General features: G+C 38.1%; 1 protein-coding gene and 1 long non-coding RNA gene across 5 annotated transcripts in view; both read left to right on the plus strand.

The window, feature by feature from the left end:
- Positions 1-25,897, plus strand: part of NOL4 (nucleolar protein 4) — a 201,352-nt gene that overhangs the window by 102,115 nt on the left and 73,340 nt on the right. For all 4 annotated transcript variants that reach the window (XM_056333150.1, XM_056333152.1, XM_056333151.1 and 1 more), the window contains exon 6: positions 13,587-13,870. In XM_056333150.1, the coding sequence (XP_056189125.1) occupies positions 13,587-13,870 (284 nt within the window). The remainder of the gene's footprint in view (positions 1-13,586; positions 13,871-25,897) is intronic.
- Positions 19,609-24,920, plus strand: LOC130146710 (uncharacterized). Its single transcript, XR_008820986.1, has 3 exons — positions 19,609-22,604; positions 22,828-22,981; positions 23,090-24,920. It is a non-coding gene; the product is annotated as an uncharacterized LOC130146710 (long non-coding RNA).

Below are 25,897 nucleotides of genomic sequence, written 5' to 3' on the forward strand. Positions count from 1 at the left end.
AAGTACCTGAACTGACATACATAGTATGATCAGTCGGTTTGTGTCAGTGTTTTCTGTCTATTGGAGCCTGTTACGCTCGCTTAATCAGGGGTAGTAAAATTATGCTTTGCCCAGATTATTTTGTGATTTTTGGACCAATAAAATACCTAGCTCTGAAGTTTCTGTGGTTTCCTATATGCAGAATAAGGAAACTGTCATACCTAGAACATCTCTAGGTGCCATCAACGACAAACTTTTCCACCCAAATTTGTGTTGGAAGTGCAATTAATAGATTTGAATGTAGTGTGTTTACCTTTGCCATCTTTCCATGAGGTTATTTTTTCTGTTATTGCACTGATTGTATTATTTATTCTGGTGGCAGTTACTTGTAATTGCAGAAAAGGAAAGATCTGCTGGTGTTCTGTGAAGGAGGACACACTAGGCATTTCATGCTGTTGAGTATTGGTATGATTGTTTGCTTTTATACTGGATATAAAAGATAACAGCCCACCAAGATTGTAATAGTTATTATAAATGACATTCTGTTCATGTTCAGATTGATACCATGTGTTTCCCTTTGCAGCATGCATAACTTTTCCACTTGATCCAACGGTAACAACTCAGAACTAATAAGCTTATTTTATTCTCAAACCCATCTTCAGATCTGTGTTCTGCTTCTAAAAAAATCAAGCTTCTGGAAAACTGGAATACACAGTTCCTTCAGAATTGATATATAATTGTCATTTAGGAAGAAAGGTGATCAGTTAATGAAGGTAATGATAAGAATTGCAAAGCAATGATCTGGGATTTGAAAAAACTTCCTAGGATTCTGTTGTTTTGATAGCCATTTAAAGTTTATTTATGCAGGAGAAAGACTATCAGCAACTGTTGCTCATTCTCTTCATTGTTTTTTGCAAATACTCTATATTTTCCAACTTTTCTGAAAGCTTGGGAACAGGTTTGGCATACAGCTGTTTGTCATACAGCTGTTTCTGTTTCCAATGTGCATTTCAGTTAGATTAAAGTAGCTATACAATGATGATCCCTTCAAAATACAAAGTGTATCATGGGGCAAATAATGTTGTTTATGGATTTTAAAGGGGAAAGAAACTACACAGCAGATTTTGCAATGTCATTGTCCTTTACTTTGTTATTTAAAATAACAACAAGCATTTCTGTTAAGTGCTCTTGCTCTAGGCTGCCCCTTCCTCCCCTAGCTAGCTTTGTAACTGAGAATATCATCTGTGGGCAGGATACTTTGTTTACCAGGAGTAGCCTGCTGGTTTCCACACAGAGTTCTGTTGGGGCAGCTCAGCAAATGGTAGTTTCTCACAATTTTATTCCCCCCCTTCATTCTCAGCCAATCCCATATTATAAGAAGACCAAGCAGGTATTGCAGTTGGACTCTGGTATGGTTTTATTCTTTCCCTTTCTAGTGCTCTGACCTTTAACAACAATCGGTACATAAATTGTCAGAATTTTAGTGAGAATAGGACTGATTTGCTGTGATTAAAACATTCTTAATTTTCATCAGTAATGGTACCTCAGCAATACTGTAAAGCACAGGAAAAACACGTGCTGCAAACACTCTGTGTGTGGACTGTCCCATTGCTGAATCCTGCTGGGCTACCAAAAGCCTTTAAGTGAATTAGAAACATGAACTAGTTATTTTCTTTCTTGAGAAATCTCTCCAGTCTGCAAAGAACTGCAAAGCAGTTCATGGATTCTCTCTGAAAGGTGGTATTCTGTTTGCTCTACTTTCTGGCCTTGTTGAGTAGTCTGGTTTTGGGGCTGCCTCTCAGTGATGTTTCAGCAAGGGCAAACCGACGGCCTTTAATGAGAAGAAAGTTTTTGAAAGTTACTAAAATAGTATTATGACCGAGAAGCCATAGTGTTTCTGTTGGCATTAGCATCTCAGAAAGGAACTGTAAAATGATGGTCTTCATGCAAATGTTTTCAAGCATAAATAGTTTTCAACTTTTCCCATTTTTCATTTACACTTTTGTTCAATGCACCCTCTCATATTTGCTCTGCTCCCCGCCAAGCGCAGATTGCTGCATTGCAGTGGGAGGGAAAGTTCGAAACAAGAGAAGCATTACTTAGTCAGGTGGCTTGGCAGTGAAGGTTTCAAGTGCGCAGTGAGGAATGGCAGTGGATGTGCCAGAACCATCTATAAGGTACTTTGGGCTTCGTGAAGTTTGTGGACATTGAACCATAGTTACTTGGTTTGCAAGAGATAATGCGCTGACAGACCATCTAGCAAAATCATTTATTTTTGTCTTCAGATACCTCTTATTCTAGTCCATTTTTAGACAAATGCTCAGCTATATTTTGGGAATTGTAAAAGAATGTATTGACTTTGATGTCTGTGCTTAAAATAATTTCTGAAAAGGAAAGAGCATGTTTTATCTTTGCCAAAAGTAATTTCTGAAAAGGAAAGCATGTTTTGATTTTGCCAGTCAAATGGGGAGTCAACATGTCTATCTGTAGTGTTATGAGGTGGTTGGGTTTTAAAAGTGGTGAATTTAATGAAGGCAGAAGAGACCTTGTTGTAGTATTAAAACCTCATGGGAAGTCTGCTGTCTTCTGCTTGATATCACACAATTGGTGGCAGAGACCTAAAATCATGGATGTTTGTGGACAGAGTTTGTGAATTTGCCATTTTTCAACCCAAGATATATTACATGATTTGGGATTCTGCTGTCCTGGACCCTGTGATTTCTTGGTAGGAAAAAAAAAGTAACTACTGTAAACTTCCAAGACTATTCTAGTGCCATGCATATGATAATGCCAGTGCATCTTTCATGGCAGTTTTGGCATTTACTATGCAGACAGATTTTTCAGACTGATGAAGGGAGGTCAATCATCAGCACTGTTTATCCCCGCCCCCCCCCCCCCCCCCCCCCCCCCTTTTGTTTGATGCTGTAGTTGTAATCAACAAGCTAGGGAGACTTGCAATATGCTTATGTTCTTTACCTCAGTAGCAATATTTTGTTCAGGTAAAGCTTCCTTAGCACTGATGTCTGTTGTCAACTTTTGCATTCTGGTGTTTGGGCTGGTGCTTAGCTTTGTGGATGCTGAATATTTTTAACTTTCACTTGGTACAGTGAAAAATAATACTAGGAAAACACAATGGAACGTAACATTTTAAAATGATTGCTTGCTGGATGGAGAAAGGCCATCAGGTTTGTTATCAAGTGTTGCCCCGTGTGACCAGAATACTGTTTTCACTCAAGCAGTGAGGAGGCCACTTACTGCAGTTACCAAAGGCATACTCAAATCAGGAGACAGTAATGTACATGCTGCCATGGGCATCCATAAGCATTTTAAAGTGATACAATAAAAAGCAAACTGAATTGAAAAGGGACATATAATTTATATCACTCAAACATACTTATTTGCTCAAGTTTGTAACAGCAGCTTTCTAAGCTCTGGAATTCATCGAATTTCTAAACTTGCAGTTTAGCTGTAACAAAATGATTACACTTGACTCACTGACACTCTGTCTCAACAAAAATGTAAATTACATCACAGTCATTAAATAAGGAAATGGCAATCCTAATGGAGTCTTAAACTTGGATGTTTAGTGTTCTGACTTCTCAGGTTCACCAATTCCCTAATATATCAAGGAAGTTTTAGTTCACTGTCGGTAATGCCAGAACTGTGATGAAGTACAAAGGATGTGATTTCCTTCTTCACAGTCACATACTTTTCTTCTAGTTTTTCCCAATTACATGTTTATTACCTACTTTTAAACTGAATTTCAGTATTTGAATATCAGAGGTACTTATTTTACTCTGCTGACTTACGAAATTTTTCTGAAACCATGTATGTTAGTGTGACTGGAGAGAAGTGCTTGGAAAGGATGTGACAGAATTATTCTAGAGTGAAAACCAAATCTTTTGTAAAAGCCAGTTGATTTTACTAACATTATCAAATGAAAACTAGAAAAAATTATGAACATGGTAAGAAATGCTTTCACGTCTCGTTATGAAGCATTTTTCATGTCCTAGCTTTTAGTATGCAATTGTAAACAACAATAAAATGGTTTTAATTTACTTGATTCAATTCTTTAAACTCTACTTCTCTGTGTAAAAATATTTTTTTAAAAAATGCATTGCCATTTTTAAATCATGAACTCTAGAGGTACAAACCTGATCATGCAGGGTCTAATGAATCTGAACTATTTGTAGAAATATTATTACTGGAAGTTATGCAGTCAACTCAAACTATTTTCATTATTTTAGAGGTACCCAAAATACTGGGCTGACAGGGCATTTTTAACGTAGTTACTCTTTGTTTTATGCACCTAAATAGCAACGTTATAGCTACGGAGACTGCTTCTACATTACAAATATATATAATTACATATGTACATGTAAATGTACATGTAAATATATTACAAGTAAAGTAAAAAATGCTTGCAAGTCTTCAGAATGGTTCAAAAATGAAACTTAAAATATAATAGCAGTGTTTGTTGAACTGCAGAACTCTTGGTTTTCCTACATTTGGGCATATATAGATAACTTTTCTCAATGCTTTTCTGTTCTTTTGTTGGGTACGTAAGATTTTTTTCTTATTTCTGCTTCGTTGTAGTCTTCTAGTGGTAGGCAAAATATTAACAGGCGTATGATTTTTTTCATATTTAAAGAGGAAATTTCTGCTCAGTTTTCTGCTAGGTATATAGCAGACAGGCAAATGCAGCAGTTTGTACTGTAAAGTTTGGGAGCCCAAGTCAGATTTTGGGTTAAATGTTGCTAAGAATGTGTGAAGCTCAAAGCACCATTTCTGTTTGCTCTTAAGACTTGCCCCTTTCTCTCCCAGTCTTACTGATGGAGTGGGTGTAACGAGCCTTTCTATAGCCTTGCTGCTTTTATGGAAGAGCAGGCAGCAGTTTGCTGAGGGGGTGCAGAGCTGTCAAGCGATCATTTATCTTGCTTGTGCTCAGGGCTTCACCCCTCCAGAAGAAAGTACAGACTGATATCACTCTGTGAACCCACTCAACACACTAAAGCTGGTAGGCTAAATTTTAGACTTTTAAAGGGCTTTATTTAAAATGACAGTATTTGGGGCATCCAGTCTGCAGAGTATTTCCTCTACTGACTCCAACTTGATCTTTCCTCTTTGCTTTTGTCTTCTGGTTACATCCTAATTAAGTAAAATGCATCATCACACACATGCACTAGGTCCAAGTGGTAGATAGGTTTAATGTAATTCCTTTCAGCCCCATTTGGATTGATTTTTAGGCACCAAACATGCACCTATGTGTTACTCTTTTGTTTGTTGCTGGCACTGCACCAGATACTTCTTGCTGCCGGGAACGGTGGCAGCTCCTGCTGCCCACAGCAGCCTTTCGCTAGAGCAGCATAAGCCTCTTCCATGCTGGGCAGGGAAGAGAAGAGGGTAAGATATCTCCTAGGTTACCTCTTTTTATGTTAAAGAAAAGGCTTTATCTTTCGCCTTCTTAACATGTTGCAGTCTCAAATATCTTTGTCACTGGTATGTTCTGTACACGGTTGGAATTTTAGTGAATCTCAAAAGTCAGAGTTAGTCTGTCCTGAGCCCTGCTTACTTGCTTGTCTCCCAGTCTTCCTCAGTTCCTAGCTTCATACCAATAAACTGCTCTGAAGTCTTGTTTGGGATGAGTCATAAGGCAATATATCTGGCATCATTCATGTGATATCGGGCTGAGGACTTGTTCCTGCAATGCTTGTCCAGAGATGGAGCTCTAAGCCACATTCTCAATCCCAGATATCTTGGCTGTCCAGTATGATCCTATAAGCAGCATGAAAACTTTTAGAAGAATTGCAGGTTTTCTGTATTAAGAACTGCTTGACAGAGCCTTTGTCACAAAAGGTGCCCTAGAGGTTTCTCCTGAGTAAAGGGAAAACCAGAGATTTTTCTCCCAAGGGGCAATGAGGGCTGTCTTTTGAAGTAGAAATGTCAAAGCACAAGTACAAACTAGATGCATTGTGATAATAAAAATAGTATGCACCCAGTGAGCTATTTAATTGGTTATTTACATGTGCAGTAGTCTCCTAGTAGCCATTCTGCTTCATCTCTTTGTGTATATGCAGGGACAGTAGCTCTGCAGGCAAAGTAAGCATGCAGTCACTCATGAATCTTTATAAATGAGCCCTTCTAGAAAACTGTGACTAACAGGAGAGTACTATTATTTCTCTGATAGTTGCTGATGGAGTGGCAGTTGCTCACTCTTCTGTTATTAAATGTTATAATTAATAACATATCTGCCTGTTTTGTGGCACCAACAAGAAGAGACATTTACCCATGGAAAAACTGTGAATTACTGGGGCAGTTGTTTAATAATGAAATAAGATTTACAGCCTGGCTAATGCCGATTCCACTGTGTATGTGCATGTGTATATCAAATTTACTGTACTGTTGTTGACAATACTAAGGATTAGTTTTGTAGTTTGCTTTTGTTCCTTTTTCTTTTCATAAATGCATGCAGTGAGTGATGATATGAAGTAGCTCCTGACTTACTGCTCCATCACTGAAGACACCAGTGAGGGACTCATTGATTGGCATCACACTGAAACTAATGGACATTCCAGGTTCAAATGTCCATGTAGTGAGTTCCATAGCTGAATTCACAGAAGCCAACCACATCAGGAAAGCTATCAAAAGAAAAACATAAAATTGTTGATGTTGGTGAGGTTAGCTGAAGAGGACGATTAACACATGTTATTGTAGTGGAGCAAATGCAGTCTCACTGCGAATGAAGGCACTGAACTCTGTGCACATCACCTCACTCTGTATTCTAGAAAGCTTCTTGCCAGCCTCTTAATTCCTGCCTTGTTTCTTTGACACAGCACTGACATTTTAGTGGAAACAGAAATAGTGGCAGTAACTTTTTGGAGGAGCAGAGAAGGGTGCTTGAGATTTACATAGTACAAAGAGAGACTGGATATTTGCATGGAAATCTGTTGAGTATCAGTAGGTTACTGGAAACCAAATCCAACTCAGAAAGACCTTGAGCTGAAAATTATTAAGGGCTCAGCAAGCCATAGAAGGAAGAATTGTATCTGCTTGCCTTATTGTCTTCCCTAAACATCTCCTAATAGCCACTGCTGGAGATAGGATATTGGACTAAACAGATTTTTGATCTGACCAACTATGGCCATTCCAATGCTTTACAAAAAGACGAATAATAGAGGGTGTGAAATCACCTTTATACCTACATTAGTAGAACCTCTTCTCTTTATCATAATATGAAAGGAAATAGAGAAGATGAATAGAAATAGTTGATTTTGGCTGACTTTTAAGTTATCTATTGAACTTGTGCTTGAAACATGACTTGTGATGTAAATGAAGCGTAACCGAATACATAACTGTGACAAATTGGTATTAAACAGTCCTTGTGAAAAATGGTGGGAGTGAAGTGTGACCTCGCGTTTTTATCAGTTAATTTAGAAAGTCTCTATAATTATTTCATACTACAGAATTTTCTGTGAGTCAGCACCCTGCACCACTTTTTGTCTGATGCATGGTGTTCCTCTCCCAAAACTGCCTGCCGTCAGTTGCTGCCAGTAGAGCATTTTTTTCAATAGTTCCTGTTAGGAAAGTTTGCTAGCATTCCTTGGGTTTGTGGAGTTACAGAAGGAATGTAACTTAGTTTTAAATGTTTGCTTATGTAGCAAATATTATTTTCATTAAAGTTGTGTTTTAACATAGAAAAGATAAAACACTTGCATGACTGAAGCCAAAGGTTAAAAAAGAACAGCACAGTAACTAAAGTGTCTGGAGTCTATCGGTCTTTGGTCTGCAGTGCTGTCTTTTGCAAGTGATCCTGTTCAAATGAAACAGAATCCTATAGGGTGTAAGGCAGTGTTTAGCAAGGTCTGGGCTGGTGATGTCCAGCCCAAAGAGATTAAAGCAACCTTCATCGTACAGGACTTTGGCAGACGATCTTTAAGAGTGGTTTTTATGACAGTCTGCACTTCCACAGCCAGAAACTTCGGTCTCACTCATCCCACTCATCTCATTCACATCCCATCTCCTCCTTTTAGAAAGTGCAGTTACCCACCTTACAGTAACTGCTGCTCTCAGAGATGCTGTGTTGACAGGTAACCCACTCAAAGTGTTCGTTTAACCTGGGTGCATACTACTTTGGAGTCTGCAGGCATCAGTGTCTGTTTGGGCTGCATATGTGGCCCTCTCTGCTCTCTGCTTCATAAAGCAGGAAGTGGCCCCAACGATCGCCTAGTTTACTTGGTGTGATTAATTGGACTCATTATCACCAGGAATGGTTTTGACTTGTTGAATGCCCCCGTGTAGTCAGAATATCTCAAAAGAGCCAAAGGTGCTATGAGGTTAATTGCCTTTCCCACATTTTTTTTTCTTCTAAATTCTAGTTAAAGTAGGCTATCTGCCTTGTTTCATGGCAAAAAAGGGGAGCTGTGTTAGAGCTGCTTTGGTGTCACGGGGCTCTTGCTTCATGCTTAGTGTTGGTGGAGGATTCCTTAGCTCCCTGACCCATCACCATGTTGTCTTCTCAGCAGATCTGAGCTTCCGTGTGGCTGTGTGGTTGCACGAGTGTGCCACACTACTACTGTTATTGCTGAAGGCCAACACTATGGATTACTGACTACTAAAATATGCAGTAAGTTTCAGGTAGCTGAAATCTCAGCTATATAAACTATTTAAGCATACTCTAAGTATTAATTGAATTCCTGCCTGGGAATTAATTTGAGAGAGGGAGAGGATTTATTGAGAGATCTGTCTTCATGTGGAATGGCTTGTTGACTTCTTCCCAACTTTCCGGCAAGGAATATGAAAAGTCTGTTTGATTTATAGTATGAAATTGATTGCTAAGAGTAGTGCAAGAGATCCTTTAAAACATCTGGAAATTTTTCTCTCAAGGAGACAAGTGAGATTTATATATATGTACCCAGGTTTGCGATTCACAGTACTTCAATGACACTTAAATCAGAGTTCAGATCTTAAATTTGTGCTCTCAGAAAAAATGGTGTTTGAAGGACTTGTTATTCCATCCAGATTTGCTGCATACTTCAACTTGCTTTCCTTTGAAAAAACGCTCTTACTGAGAATGGTGTTGAGCATTTGACATATCTGGTCTGAAGAGTTCTCTCTGGGTGGAAGAACTGTATTTTAACCTGTAACAGAAGAATCTTGAATCCTAACAGTGTATGTTGTTTGCCCATTCATAAACCTAGGCATTACTTGGTAGGAGAACACAATTCTATAAATTAAGATCTGGTTTTCTGCTCTAAATCAGAGTGCCCTTAAACTATCAACTGCTACAGAAATCACCTTGCAGAATCCAAGGTGTTAAATACAAAGAAACTGGGTTTTGGCAGAAGTTTAGACCATGGTAATGCAAATGTTTGTGGCAGTTAATTGAAATGAAGGATGCAACAGTTTTGAGAATCAAAACTCATATTCAGAGCATCTGTTTACTTGGGCTTTCTTTGGCATTGTCTATTCCACTATTTCCAAGTTTTCTTCAAAAGCAGGGGGAGAAGCTAACGCAGTGGTGGCTGCAACAAGCCTGGAAAGTTTTCTCTCAGGAGCCTGGACTTCTCAGTTGTGCAGAAACAAAGCTAGTGCCACTTTGTGTCTAGCTGACCTCAAGGGGATGTAGAAGCTCTAATGCAATGGGATGAATAATAAGAAACTAACTTGAAGTAGGAAAATTACTGCGGTTCTTGTTTTAAGAATTATCCCTAACACTGAGAGTACTTGGACTGAAGGTGTCCAGAGGGTGTTGGTCAGAGCAGAGGATCAGCGTGGAGCTCTGTCAAGGTGGGAGAAGGAGATCTCGACATCAGGAGGTTTAAGAAGTACTCGTCCATGATTGAGAAGTCCATGCCTAAGCCTGGACAGTACTCCTTGCTTCAGGAAAGCGGCTACTGCCCAGTCCAAAGACACCTTCCCTCTGCTCTTCAAGTCTTTCTCTGAGGGGTGGTGGTCTTTAATCCCTGAGGCAGGATCTGTGCGTAGGTGAGGCACCAGCTGGCAGTTTTCCAGAAGTGAAACACATAACACATTTTGCAGTCAGACTCTCCCTTTTCAGGCTTAAGTAACAAAACCAGTTGTAGTTGTGCTTCCAGTCTTCCAGCATCCTGGGATACGGGCTTGATAAGTGCACAGTTTCTAGAGACGTGTCCTGCCCAGAGCAAACCGCAGCGTTTGATGAGGCTATCATATGCTGTCATGGCTGATGCCTGCGGATAGCCGCGGCCCTGGGAGGCTGAAGGCGTGAGTTGGTCACACCTCCTGCCCCCCGGAGAGGCAGCTGCCACCAGGGAGGGTGGTCCAAGGAACAGGTCTCCAGGAAACCACCTTGCCCCTTGGCAGCTGTGAGGGCCTGCAGTCTCTGCGGGCTCAGGAGCTGGGGGTGGCTCATCCCAGCAGCCGTGAGCAGGGCTGGCACATGTTGGGGCAGTGGCTGCCCATGTCCAAGGGTGAACGTGCCTTTCCTCTCCTGGGCCGGACCCTCCTGCCTTTTTCCCCAAACCAGTTATTCCTGATATGGTCTGTGATTCTGATACCTCAGAAATTCTTGCTTTAGAGTAGTCTTACTCTTGGCAAAAATAGACCAGCTGCCCAGGGATGGTAACATCTGTAAGGAACTACTAGCACTAAACCACTGGATTTTTTTCTTGATTTCGTTTATGGCAGCACATATGTATATTTACTTGGCAAAAGTGTGATTTATAGCCATTGTAGCCATTCTCCTGAACGTCCTGACTAGACAATAGCTCCCATCTCTAACAAGCAAGGTTAAATGACTGTAAAAGCAGGTATTTGACTTTATGGTAGAAACCGAGTTTCAAGTAACTGAGCTTTTGCTAAGTAAAGACAAAAATAATGTAAATACTATATTATTGTTTCAAAGTACTGTGATGCTTGACCACGTTTACTCAGCACAGGAATTTTTCAACGGTTGTGTTTTAGAAAAAATATGAAAAATGTGGTTGGTTTTCTTTCTTCTGTATTGTAACATTCTCACACATGTGTAAGTTTTAGCTGTCAAACATTAATCATACAGGGAAAAAAAAAAAAAAAAAGTATTGTTACTCATGATTACAAGGGAAAACTAATAGCCTTGTTTTGGACTTGGTTGTTCCTGAATCTGGCTCTAGGCATAGCTCTCTTCCTACTCCACCATTCCCATTTAGCCATCTATGTCCTAGTAGTGACTGCTCTGCACTGCATGGCCCAGAACCTTCAAGTGCAGGTGCACAGAAGTTCCCTAGGGATCAGAGTTGTGTGCTGCAGAGTAGGCAGTACCCCCAGCTTTTAGGTGGGTCTCTGTATCCTCTTGTTACTCACTTGTTTCTCTCTGTACTCCAACAGCAGGGAATTTTCTGAGCCGTTCAAAGGGAGGAGCATCCCTCAGTCAGTGACCAATTCAGTAATTGATTTAATTAATTTGAAACTGTCACTTGTTAAACTGATAATCAAGGAGCCAATTACCTGTTAACAGTACTAAATACAAATCAGCAGTAACCAAAGTGCTTCTCTGTTAAACAAAGAAATCTGAATTTCTTTCTGATATCTCAGCTTTTAAAATTAGTTGTAAATATGGCTATTTTCTTTAAAAAAAGCAAAGACCCAATATTAGTATGCCATTTTCTAGTTCAGAATAATAAAATTGCGTATTTATTTCTGAAACTGCGTTTAGAATTTTAACCTTTTTAGTGTGTTATGGCCTGTAAGACATAAGTCTCAGGGCATGATAGAAAGTTTATTAAGGATAAATCATGCTCACCCTCTTCATTTACAGAGCTGAAATCCTCAAGCAGTCCTAGGTTTTTAAATTAGAACATTTCCATTCCTGTGTTGCAAGTCGGGTTGGTGTACACATTTAAAAGTCTTATTCTAGGAATATTATGCATTTTATTGTGTATGCATTTATATTTGTAGAAGGTAATTTAAAAGTGGTCCATACCAAAACATAGCTTTATTTTTTATTGCTGCCATTAATTATAGAGCATTTTGTAAACCAAAAAAGTGTTCCTTAAATAAAAGCATTTTAATTAAGTTTTTTTAAATTATGTATTTGCATTATACTAGATTTATTTTTACAGGTTTACAAAACAAAGCAATTTAGAAAAATATGTTCAGAATGTGTGCCCAGTCCTGTATACTTCATGACATGACAGTGTTGGATGTGTACAGCGAGCAAGCCACTGATGTAGGATGGCTTGTCAATGGCTCTCTGAGTACTTAATTGAATTAGATCATTACCCATTTATACAATACTTTATTCACTTTTAAAATTATGTTCTGAGGGCACTGAATAGTTGTTTTTTACTGTATTAATGATGGAGAGTCAACAATATGATTAATCATGTTGTTTCAAGCATGAGTATTGCTAAGCCCATCCTTTAAAGATAATGTGTCTGATACTTATTTTTTTTTTCATTCCATGTATATATAAATGTGTTTGTTTCTTTTCCATGCAAGTTGTTTAGAAGAGCATGAGAGCAGATGGTATATTAAGGTACTAATACATTAAGGTCCATCTCATCCCGTATCTCCAATTTCAATCTGTATGTGTTCCTGGCTGCTAACTCCCTGGTTTTGTTTCCAGCTGCTTCTTCCCACTGTCTGTGATAAGCATAGGCTTGTAGAGCCCTAGGCAGGTGTTTGCACCATTAGCAAAACCATATAAGTTGCCAGCAAAAAGGTGCTTTAGAGAGCAAGAAGTAAGGCCAAATTCTGCTGCCATTTGGTCCATTGAAGGATGAATTGTTCTACTAGATAATCTTTTGGCACCCAGGCTGTTCAGAATTAAAGGACTGAGTAGTAGCACAGGTTGCAATTTCCAGTGCTGACAAACACAGTATACACAAGCCCATAAGCATGTGAAGACACAGATTAATCATACATTTCAGCTGTAAAATCTTAGGGGTAGCAGCAACACATCCAGAGTTTTCAGATGTAACTTTCAGGTTGATGATTTAATCCTTTATTGAACAGTATTTCTAAATATAGTATGACAAACAATGAATGAGCAAAGGGATTGAGCACCCGAACGAAATGAAGAGAGGATCTTTCTTTTTGGAGTCAGCTTTTCCAGTATAATCTCTACTGCCAGCAGTGAATACATCAGATGTATTTACATCGTATCTGTGCAAGAGGGTGTTTATGGATATGACATATGCTGCTCTGCACCCTTAAAACCTGAGAAGTAGATTCTCTCTCAGTACCATGTGCATCTCTGTTGATTTCAGAAATATGCAATACTGCAATAACGAGTATGGTACAAGAATCTAAATAGATACATAGACATATGGACAGGCAGATGGATTAAGGCAGACTTTGTCACTTTGTCCCTAAAAATCCTTTGTGATACTTATCTTTTGTGTACACAGTGACACTAAGGTGTCAGCCCAGATAATTTCCCTTAACTTAGTAATATTTTATGGATTTACATAAAGTTTTTACTTGAAAACATGGAGGAGTGTGTGTGCACATTTTGCAGAAATGTACTGGTGCTAGTAATATAAACAATTTTCATTCTATTTTGAAAACATTTTGAAGGTATAAATTATGTTTGAACTGGACAGAGATGATGATGTGGCATGTGACTGAAAATATATATTTTTTAATAGATGATTCAGCCGCAGAGAGTTTTAATGGCAATGAGACCGTGGGACACAGTTCCAATGCTTCAGGGGGAACACACTGCAGGGAGATGGCAGAAACCAACAGTAATGGCAAAACAAATCTGGAGCAGGATGAGCAGCCTCTGAACCTGAGTGACAGTCCCCTCTCTGCTCAGCTGACTTCAGAATACAGACTAGATGATCACAGCAGTAATGGAAAGAACAAATACAAGACTCTCCTAATATCTGATCTCAAGATGGAACGGGAGGCAAGAGAAAATGGAAGCAAGGTAAGATGCTTCCACATGCTCCAGATATGAAGTGTGTAGCTTAGAAAAGGAAAAGATTTATGAGGCCAAACCGAGGGTTATTCCCCTTAATGCAATGTGCCTAATGTTTGTCACATCATTACTCAAATGCTATACATAGATTTGTATGCTCTGTTATACATATACGATGCATACGTACATTAAGTGTATGTGGATGTACATGGGTGAATACATATATATAGGCGTATATATTGTGCTGACACACTGAAAAAAACCAGTGCAGTTCTCCATCAGGCATGAATTTTATCAGCCCATTTATTGAGAACTGTCTACATTACCCATTTGAAAAAAAAAAGTATATTTAAATATGTATATAATGTGATACATATATGTGTATACATACTGAGATACATATATCTATGTATATTTATAGATGACCATCTCGTTACATGTATTACATATCTGTAGAATGAATCTGTATGAATGCCAAGTGTGTATGCCCAAGCCGATTACTACATGTGAATTCTCAGCATCTGAAAGGAGCTGGTTTGCTTCCTTCCTGATTGTTTGTGTTATGCAGGCACCTAACCTGAATTAAAAATGACAAGTTTGCTTTAAGAAGCTGTAAATCTGTAATCCCCTGAGGGCTTTTCTCTGTGGTTTCCATCATGTGGGTAAGGAGAAGCAAGGGTGGCTATATTGTATATGAAGATGGATCCTATAGATCAGGTATACTAACTTTCTAGGAGGGTGTTGAGGGAATACTGTAGGGAGGGTGAAGAAATGTCCTTTATCATAGAATTTAGCCATTTATCTTATTGGTGACAAATTCCTGGTTTTTATCTGATAACTCCCAACCGGATTGCCACTTTTACAGCAGCAATAATAGGATGTGAGTACTGGATCCAAGTACTATTAATGCTAGTCACCAGCTTTCAGTAGCCCACCACAAAATTACCTGACAACATAGATATGTTTTGAATGGCCACATTTTTTGCACAGCTTTGCAATAGGAGTGATAGGGAAAATCGCTTTTTCTAGGTATATCCAGAAAGGGATTGTACATGACTGATGTCTAGAGAACAGCATTTATTGATGTTAAAGTTTTAACTCCCGTCTTCATTGCCTGTGGAGTAAAAAAAACCAACAAAAACCCCTTGAAATTTATTTTAACTCATGTATCTGGTTTTGGTGGGTAGAAGAAAGCTCTCAAGACCAAATGGGAGATCGCTAGTCTTTTTTGGCCGTTCCAGTTTAGCAAGTCATGTATCCCAAAACCTTCTCCATAAAATCTTTATGAAAAACTGTTTATCTGCATTGAATATTTTTGTTTTGACAAACTTTCGTTTCATTGAAAATGTTCTGAAGATCTCTAGTCTCTGAGTGCATGCATACTGCAGTGCTGGATTCACTCAGTACTTTGTTGCACAGTGAGTCGCTAACTCTCTAATACGAAATGGTATCTTCATTTGCTTCAGGGCACATTGTTCCAGTGAACCTTTTATAAGCCAGTCACCCAAATATTGATAGACACACAGGCTCTTTTGCCTAAGGTACACTTCAGTTACTGCCATTACTCTTGCAAATCAGGAATAAGCTTGGTGAAGAAATGGAACAGTTTTACTGTGGAACTCATTTATAGCTAGGACAAGAACATTAGTCTGGTGTTACATTTCTAATTTTAACCAGTTCCAACTCAGATGCAAAAAAAAAAAAAAAAAGTATCAAAAAGTGTTAAAAATCTGTTTGTAATGAACTGAGATGACAGTCAAAGCCATCTTATTGTTATTCTACAAATTTTAAGAGGCCTGAATCATCCCCCACATCGATACATTCTTTCATCACTCACTGTCATCCTACCCACTCTATACTGCAAACAATATGCAGATTTGTCTCCCTTTTTTGTACTAGTGAAACTCATTTTGATGTTTACAGTTCATTTAAGTATATGATTTATTAGGTATACAGTAAAGATTATTAAATATGGAGTGCAGATTTCAGGAAGAACACACTACTGAGACAAAAAATTGTCACAAGGTTTTTAAGCTGAGTGTAGAGTAAAATAACGTTTTTGTGGCCAATTTCATATTTTACAGATTAATTCTACTCTTACTTTTTACATTTAAAAAAAGTTACAGAGTATTTTTAGAAGGAACAAAAAACATCAGTGTATTAGAATAGAATGGGACTGTACAGCATCTCAGTGTTTCATATGCATATATATACACTCATATAAATCATTACTACTGCTTTACCTTAAGTGGTATCTTACATGCTAAAGAGTCAGATAATGTTTTACAAGCCCTAAACCTGATCAAGGAGATCCTCTTGCCTTCCCATGGTGATTCAGGTTACTGGGCCCTTCCAGAAGAGTGTTCTGGCCGTTACTGAGCCGATTAATTTTGAACAATGCAGAAGATCAAACTCCTAGTTGTGTGCAGTACTCACCCTTGCCCACGTGCATACCGTATCACAAGGAACTAGCCAGGACTCCAATTCTCTGCCATAAAGGAAACAAAATAAAGGACAAGTAAGGTTAATAGAGTACTATAGTTTACTAGGAACCACATCTCACATATCCTTTTTACTCAGAATACAACAAGTGTATGGGTTGTTTTTTGAAGTCATCTAGGAATTCTCCCAGTGCTTTCGCAGCATCTAACCACCAAGCCATTCACAGTTATACAGTTATCAGGCATGATTAGACCTGAATAATGGCAATATTGGTAGTGATGGGTAAGCAAATGTGTTCAGTGTAACCTCTAATCATGTTTCATGAGAAAAATAATCTGCAGCATTCACCAAATATCAAATTGATATGCCATTTCTTATAATGTAGTATTCTTACAGTACCTTTATGTGGCAAAGAATTGAGAAAAGTTATGCAAGAAGCTAGCGAAGAAAATACCTGGTTTCTAAATGCAGGGGAAATATATTTTAATTATTGGGCTAACATTGCAGGAAGTAATACATCATACTTCCTCCAGCTTCTACCACAGCCCGTTCAGCCTGCAGATGATGTTACTTGCTCGAGATGGCAAGGACTCTGTGAAATCCAGAGTCAGAGGGCTGGAGCCGGGAAGATCTGTTGGCTGACATATTCCCTATCTGCTGCGTCTGAATCTCCTTTTTGGATACTGCATCATGTATGTTTTATTAAATTTGCAGCCACAGTTTATCTGGTCAACTTGTATCTGTTCTGACCTGTCACTAGGTCTAAAGATAACATATCAGAGCTGAATCTAGCCACAAAAAGACAAAAGACTACTTTTTTTTGTTGAAAATTATCAACATATTATACCTCCTGACCAAATCACAATTTTTTTAAGGGAGCTTATTTTTTTCTGGAAACAAGCAGTTTTGTTAAACTATAAGTATTTGCCTGTACAACACTGTTTACAAGAACAATACTTCATTCGCATGTGTAGAGGTGGGCTCCACTGTTTGACAATACAGTTCTGATTGATAGTTTTGTACATACTGCAGAAACATGATCAGAAGAAGCAGTTGAGATAAAAGCTGTAGTTTTCCCATCATATTTTCTTTGCAAATCTGACAGCTAATAGACAAATGTTTTGGTTTTTTAAATGGTTATTTCTTTGTGGAAGTTCAATATTTAGAATATTCATCTTGTCAGTACCTATTTGAAGCAATTATATGCTTATGGTATATGGAAGGCTTGCTAGATGGTGGCTTCAGTCTATGAAAGAGTCTTGGATGTCCAAAGAGGGTTACCTAACATTTCCCTAAAATCAGGTCTCTCTAATGTACACAGAGGAAATCATTAGTGATTTGTAAGAAATGTAGTTTTTTGGGAATAACAAATCAAGTCTTCTTGTCAGAAGAGACTCTGATGTAAGACTGGAGATCAGATAACCCTGTGAACAAATTTTAATTTTCCAACTATTAGGGTATACTATTTAAAGAATACTCTGTTCAGTCACTTCAGAATATGACTTTTAAAACTGATGTTGATAACACTCTTTAAACAGGTGTGATGTTTCAGTGGACAATGTAACTTTCCTCTTTGAATCCTCAGTTTCAGGCAGTGAGTATGTGTGGTAACCTCTGTGTAAAAAGACCACATGCCAAATGGAGTTGCCAAATTGTAACATAACCTTAAAATCTGGTCTAAATTGTGTTACCATTCACTGGAAAAATGTCATGCAATGAAAAATTTGGTATATACATATATGTAAGTATGTATGTATATATGTATATGTGTATGTATATACTTTATATATATGATTTTATTAAGCTGATATTAGGGAGCTCATCCTTCAATAAGATGGAGATGTTCACGGCAGCAGAACTTTCTACAACCATTCAGGGCTAAACTGAAGTCAGTGAAATTTTGGATAGCTGCACAAATATATACATAAATTTACCTTAACAGGTCTGGTTCTTTGTACGACAAAAGAGTTATAAAACTAATGTGTAAATGCTCTGCAAATGCAATTCTATGAATTCAAATAGTTAAGTGCACATATAGATTATTTTAGATTATTATATACTTACGTGTGAGACTGCTAGGTTTCTGTATGACCACAGTGAAGTCTCTGTAGCACTGAGATTTTTGATTTGTGATTCTTGTGTTATTGCTTTTTCCTAGACCATATATTTTATTTTTAAAATCTCATTATATGGCTTTATCTCTTTATCTTTTCTACATCATTTCATGAAATACAGCAAGCCCACTCCTTTGAAATGATGTCTCTTCTGCATTTGCATAACAAGGTTATTGTGATACAGTATGGGAAAACAGGTTTTGAGCTAACCAGCTGTACTTATATCATGCCATGTATCTTACCTGGATCAATAAATAGTTCATTATGTCTCTATTGCAAAGGATGTTCCTAATATGCAAAACTTCTGTTTGGGATTTCCCAGACAGAAACACATACTACTGATCATGAACGCCTGGGAGATATATTAAAGTAAGGTAATAAGGAGGACACATACCATGTGTCCATTTTGTCCAGATATCTACTAAGTGCAGGCAGTTGATTAATGTCTTTTTTCTTTTTACCAGACAAAATTTCTGATAGAAAAGCTGGACACCTCCAGGCCCTCTGTATGTATGGTAGGCTAAGTTAATATGCGTTATGTTTAGCCGAGTGTCTAATTGGCTTCATGGAGAAATGCACAAGATAATTAATATTTCTCTAAGTCTGAAAAGAAAAGCAAAGTTTTAAAGAAGAGAACAGTAAATAATTATTGCTGCATACAATGACCTTTAATTATACTACTGCATTCTAATGTTCATGTCATTATAGTTACAGTGGTTCACAGCAAGGCAGAGCTGTCATGTAGTTTCTAAAAGGAAGATCTTTCTGTCACTCCTTTAATGTTGGACGTTTAAAGTGTTTCTCAAGCTTTTTTCTTCAGCCTGATGTAAAGACCAGTCTTACCATCATGGGCCAGTGCCAGGGGCCATGTATTCCCAACTATTGCAACTTCAAACTGGTGCTGTAATGGATGCATTTACACTACAGCAGGTTAGGCTGGAAGGTTGTCCACTTATAAGACAGGTCCTGCTCTAAGAAGGTATTTAAAGACGGTAACATTGCATGGGATCTGAAAGGGGATGTGAGATCCTGGGTGAAGAGTCATTTAACGTTCTGCATGATGCCCTAGTTAAAACTTTGGTCATCTTCAGTGGTTAGTCCAGCTGTAGAATCTCGTAACATCTCCTTTGCCAAAGCTCATCATTACAGAAGGAAGCCAGGCACAACTGTCCAATCAACCTGGCCTGAATATACAAATATACTGATTAGTCTGTTGTAACTTGCTGATGCATCGTCAATCCAGCTGTTTTCCGAAAGTACACATGAATTTAGCCACAGACAGACATGAACTCTGAGGAGTAAGGTAGAGTTTCAATATGTTCCTTTCTCTCTCTCTCATTTTTAAAGATATGATTGTATCTTAGGAAAATATGAAAGGTCATTCCTAATATCCAGGGAACATCATCACATCTGACACCGTGTCTCTGCGGCGCGTGAAGTCACTGTCTAGTTCCCCTTTGCCTATATTTTTAGTGCAAGTTCGCTTGGAGAAATGGTCAGTATATGAGGGAGCATATAGCATATAGCATGTAGAAGTGGGGTCCTCAGGAGTTACAGTGAGCTTTTATATAGAGCAGTAGTAGCTTATTGAGCCACTTAGTAAGAAATGTGTTAAAAAAATTCTTAAAGGAGTGTGAAATAGGAGTGCATCTACTTGAAGCAAGAGGTAAAATACAGATTGTGGGAATTTGGCACGTTGAAGAACAGTGTTGGAGACATTCTTTTCTTTTTTTTCACTTCATAATGAAAACATTTATCATTTCTTTTTTTCTTTCATCATCGTTCATTATTTATATTCAAATGGCACAGACAGGTTTCAGCTGAATTGGAGCACATTGTCATATGGTTCTTACATGATATGATTACCTTAGCTCTAAGCAGGAAGGAAGGCTAAAAAGGGTAAGATAGAAGTGTGTCCTCCTCTTTTGAGGATACTAGTAAACTCTGCATACCGGGTTTTTTTTGGTTCAAAGAAAATGCCTTTTTGCCATTCTAGTTTATGGTGCCAAGTGCCCAAGTTACTGATAATGAAACTGAATTAGGAGCTAGTTAAGCCTTTCAGAAAGGAGTATTTGACTCCAACTCATCCTCTCTGCAGAACTTCTCACTCATCTCTCTTACTTCAAGTTGGATCTTGCTACCTACGTATGGCATAAAAGGAAACTGGATTTTTGTTTTGTTTTGTTTTAATTGTTATATTTTATTTCATTTCCATAGCAGGACAGAAAGTGTCAAAGCAATGCCGTATTTTACGGACTGCTGTTTTGTTAATGAAAATATCTTAAGTGTCTGCAGTCCAGATGTTTGACAGCCTTATTTTATGTCTTAATTGTTAAGACTAGGAAGAGGCTTAGCGTGAAATTCTGTTTGCTACTGTAATGAATAACATATGAGGAGGGAAGCAAAGTGTGGTGAAAAGTATAGGCAGGACATTACAAAAGTTAGTGGTGTACTAGCGTTTGAGTAAACACCAACGTAAGAATGGGGCAGAATGCAAAGATAGTGCATGACATACACCCTGTGGAGCAGCAAGACATCAGCACAGACTAAAGCCTGCAGCTCCACAGGTATCCCAGCTTGCTTCCACCATTCCAACCACAACACCAAGGAGAAGATGGTGACTTCTTACAGCTGTGCCTTAATTGTTATCCTATAGATTCCAGCATTGCTGCTTTTCACTAAGTCCTTGGAAACAGTTTGTACTGAGATTCAAAAGTGAAAATGATAGAAGTGAACTGAAGTTGAAATCCACCCCCGCTGCCATCATGGTGGGTAATACAAGGCTACAACATCTTTTGGCTTGCACCTCACTTTGTTGGTGTGTGAAGGCAGGCTCAAATGTTCTGTTGAAGTATGCACCTTTTTCTTTCTCTGCTGTACTCAGGTTTGTGCAAAGGTAGTAGACATGCCAGTGTTTTTCACACCTCCTTGGGAGATAGATACACTACAATAGAGGGAGATAGGCCCCTTCTCTTCTCCTATGCATGGAAAATATTAACGAAAGGACAGAAAACAGTGTATGCAAGGAGTTTTGTCATCTCATTTTTCCCTACCCACTCACCTACACAAGTAAGACAAACTAGCCTGTTTTCTTTTTCCCTATTAACGCCTACTTCATACACAGGGGTTTTATAGGTTGGTGTCATTGTAAAGACTAAGTCCGTTATATTTTCCTCTACCATTTTTATCAATCACCTTGGCTTTACTTTCCCCCACTTTTAGAAAGGGAGAAAGCTGAGAAAATCACAATTTTACAGCTTCAAAAGTCAGTTTATTTGTTGTTTGGAGAAAGAAGTATAGTTCTATGAAGAAAAAAAGGTCTGTCTTCTTTTTTGCTGCTCTTTGATAGGGGAATTGTTATACACCACTGAGTACCTTTTTGGTACCAAAAAAATTATGTTATTTTAATAATGGTTTAATAAGCCTTTTCCTTGAAAAAGAAGTTGAATTTATAAAGCACTGGTTTTGTCCAGACTTGAATCTTCTGATTTTGGGAGTTACCCATAATAAATAGCAAAATAGAATGGTGTTATGAAGAGAGAAAACTACAGGTGCATGAAAAAATCAGTGCAGTGTTTGTCTAAAGATATGAATGCTTTAGCATTCTCTCACAGTCACATTCATCAAAGTCCTTTGTCTATGACAACATCAATTCTATGTTTAATTCTTCCCATTGGAAGTATATTTAGTAGCAGGTTTTCATGTTCAGTGAAAGCTCTTGAAAATGAAATTGGTTTCCTGCAGGGCATGCATTACAATGATGGAAATCCAGGTCAATTAAACTGAAGTTGATGATGCTACCCTAGATTTACATATCTGTAATGGAGAATACAGTCTGGCTCCAAATGCGTATGAAATCCCAGCTAATGTAGAACTGGCATGGAAAAGAATAACTTTTAATGCGACCTTTCATAAATTTTCTCAGAAGTTTTTTTTTTTAAAGGAACAAGTGCACATTGGTCAAGTATCAGACAGTGGTGCTGTTGATTCCAGATTGCATGTGTATTACTCACAGATCCAGCTGTCTATCTTCATTTACACTCACCTTTGGAGTCATTGGTCCCTCAAACTGAAACAGAAGCAGTTGTACCCAGAGGGGATGCAGGACTTTGTCCAACTTGATTTTAGTGGCTGGACATCTGTTCAGACAAGAGAGAAAGCTATCAAGTGCATCTGCGATCAGTGAGGTAAGGTGTACGAAATTACTACTTCCCTCCCTGTTTACAGCCAAGAACTTTTTGTAACTCAACAGCCCAGGAACCCAACTCTGTACCTTTCAGGCAAATTGCTGTTGACTTCAACCAGGGTTTGTTCCTGACAGATACTTGGAAGGCTGGGCCTTGTTACAATGAATATCCTTCAATCCCTAACTCTTGCTTTTGTCTTTTGTTTGTTGTTTTTTTGTCTTAGGAAGGAAATTGAATTTGTGTTGAAGTCCTACCAGGTCAAATGGTTCACTGCAGCTTTTTCTTCTCCTTCTGTTATCACATACGCAGCTCCTCTACCAGCTAGAAAAAAGACTGAGAGCAAATATTGCTCTTAGAAGATTAAATACTATTTGATGGTAAATTGAGCGAGATATAATGGGGCAGCAACAATTGCTACCTACTACATTTATGTTTAGTCTTAATATTATTTACAGCTAATGAACTGTCATTTTTTTATTTTTCAGATGCAGAGGTTGAAGAGCTGATCCTCAACTAACCTGTGATGAACGGCTTGATAATTGGCCACTTTCTACAAATGTTAGACTCCTCCAAAAATATATTGTTATTCAAGAAGTTGATAATCCCAAAATGTTAGCCCTATTTTTTCTTCTGGTATTGAATTATTTTCTATACACCAAGTCACCTGCTGAAGAAAGGGCGGAAAGAAGTCAAAGATTTTTTTTTTCTTTAATGACTTTTATAACAACATATTGCTGAGGCTTTAAAATAAATATAATTTTTATTAGTTGTCTTACAGACATCTCACAAGCTAATCTTGTTTTTTGTTGATTGAATGCCACTCGTCAAATGTCTTGCTGAATACTTGATACACTTTCAAACTGTGCTTTTGTGTGCTCTCCATTTTCCCTCTACAGCAATTGCTGAGAATAATTAGGTACACTAGAACACGGAATGCTTTTTTTGGATACTTACTTATTCACATAACTGGATTTGCAAGGTGATGTGAAAGAACTGAATAGGTCATTTTTTTAATGAATGAAGGAAGAAGTAAAATTCAACTTTTCAACTATTTCACTATTTTTTTCTCTTTCATGTTTCTTTTTGTTGCTAGTCTTTTAACCCTCCTTTTGCTGCTTCAGCTTTTTGTGTTAATTCTCCTCTGTTCTCCTCCATTTGCTTCCAAAGACTCCTAGGAAGACCTATCTGAAATTTTATTTTTAGAAAGAAAATAGACGTAGATAGTAATATCAATTACCAGAAAAGAGGACTGTAAGGAATCACCTGAATTACTGAGTCCAGTCCTCTGGAATTGGCAACCTTAGTAATAGACATTTACTCCAAGAGGATCTGCAACAGTTCAGCTCACTAAACATCACAACATCCATGAAGTTCTGATTAATAACCTTCACCCTTATAGGAAAGAACAATGGTGCAGCTGTAATACGCCACAGGAAAAAAGTGAGGTACTGGAATCATTGCTGATGTCCTAGATCCTGCAACAACAAGGGATTTGCTAGGTGGATTTCCCAGATGCTCTTTAGCAGTATCTTATTGCCCGCAGAATAGGGAGTAAAAAAGAACAACCTCCAATAATCCCTATCAGTCTGCTTGAGGTTTTGTCTGCCATATGTTCCATCAAAACTTCCTGCCTTATATTTCATCTCTTAACAGTGACTGGTTTTGAATACTTCAAAGAAACAATTAAAAAAGCAGCATCCACATTAGTTATGTGGCAAGGTGGTGAGGTAGGTAAGCATTGAAAGCTGTGAAATGTGCATTATGTTTACTAAACGCAGTCAAAAGAAAGCAATCAAGTGATTTTGCAAAATGTAGGATAACAAATAAGCCACTGACTGTTAAAAGTATTACAGAACAGTATTCTTGTGCAATCAGGAAAAGTTCCTGGAAACTGGTATTTGAGAACTGTGTAAACAGCCAACATTTACTCTTCATGGGGCACTGATGAAAGCGTATGAACATATGAGCAAGTCTGAAAATATGTAGCCAGAGGTAGGGGTCTGTAACTGGTGTGAGTTTTCATTCCACTCAAGTAAGCATGGCATATCATGACACATTTTAATACTGAATGGATTCCATACGCATCTGTAGAGTTTTTACTAAGCTGCTGCAGCTTGACGCTCACAGTGTTTCTATGAAATATTGCAGCTGTTGCTCAGATCTTGGCATGGTACAACTGAGTATTTCCCATATAGATGCTTCTTCTCATCAGCTGCTTTGGTCACAGACTGTCATTCTCAGTGTCCTTTCACAACTATTCAATCTGTGCTTTCTTCATTCTTCTCATCATGATTATGCCATGAGCTACCCCCCAGATCTGATGGGTAATGATAGAAATGATAGATGCTGTTCTCTTCATATACATACATACATATACACACACACTCTCTTTTATATATATAAATATATGTATCTATTTATAGATATATTTATTTTTTTCCCCCACTTCTCTGATGAGAACAGTGGTCATGACCTCAAATTGATGGAATCATACAGGTGAATCTGGAACTTAAGAAGATCTCATCTCTTCATGTTGAGGTACCTGCAATGACACACACCTAAACTTTGTGTTCAGGTGCTCCGGTAGACAAAAGTGTGTGATTGTCTTTTATGTGCATTGTAGTTAAAATCAGGATGATTTCTTGAATGTTGCTTCTAACTTCATTTTATATTTGGGTAGAGGTCATGAGGTAATTTGTTTCCTCCTCTTGTGTTTCCCATGGCATTTGGGAATTGTCTGACTCCATCAGGAAGATCCCTTGCAGAACTATTCAGAATTTCTGCCCTTTACCTTCTGCCATTGAGCTCCTGGGCTGGATCTCAGGATGGATAAAAGAATCTGCATGCAAAACAGGGAAAGGTGAGTTGATTTTCTTAGGGTTTACCACAAATGGCCCTAGTATGGTCTGTCCTTGGTCCTCAACATTATGCTATAAGCTCTATATCAGCTGTCAAAAAGACACGTGACTATTCTTTGGGCCTTTTTTTACTGAATTAGTGATATATAAGGCTTTTTTGCCCCCTCCCTTCTCAATGCATGTATCTTTGTCTCACTTTGTACAGTTAGTCATATGCTCTTAAAAAATCTTTTGCAGGTAGAACCCCGTGGGACTGGACCTGTATCAAAAACTGTATTGAATGACTAAAATAAAGGTTTTAAAAGTTCCTGTGTCCCCCAGTGTGTTGCTTAGAGGTAATAGGTTTGTTTAGTGGAAATCAGATGAATCTAGGGCACGTGTGCTACCTCATACCCTCTTGGCTCAGCTGGGAGATGGAGGAATGAGATACAGACA

The sequence above is a fragment of the Falco biarmicus genome, chromosome 3, assembly GCF_023638135.1.
Source record: "Falco biarmicus isolate bFalBia1 chromosome 3, bFalBia1.pri, whole genome shotgun sequence".
Taxonomy (NCBI): Eukaryota; Metazoa; Chordata; class Aves; order Falconiformes; family Falconidae; genus Falco; species Falco biarmicus.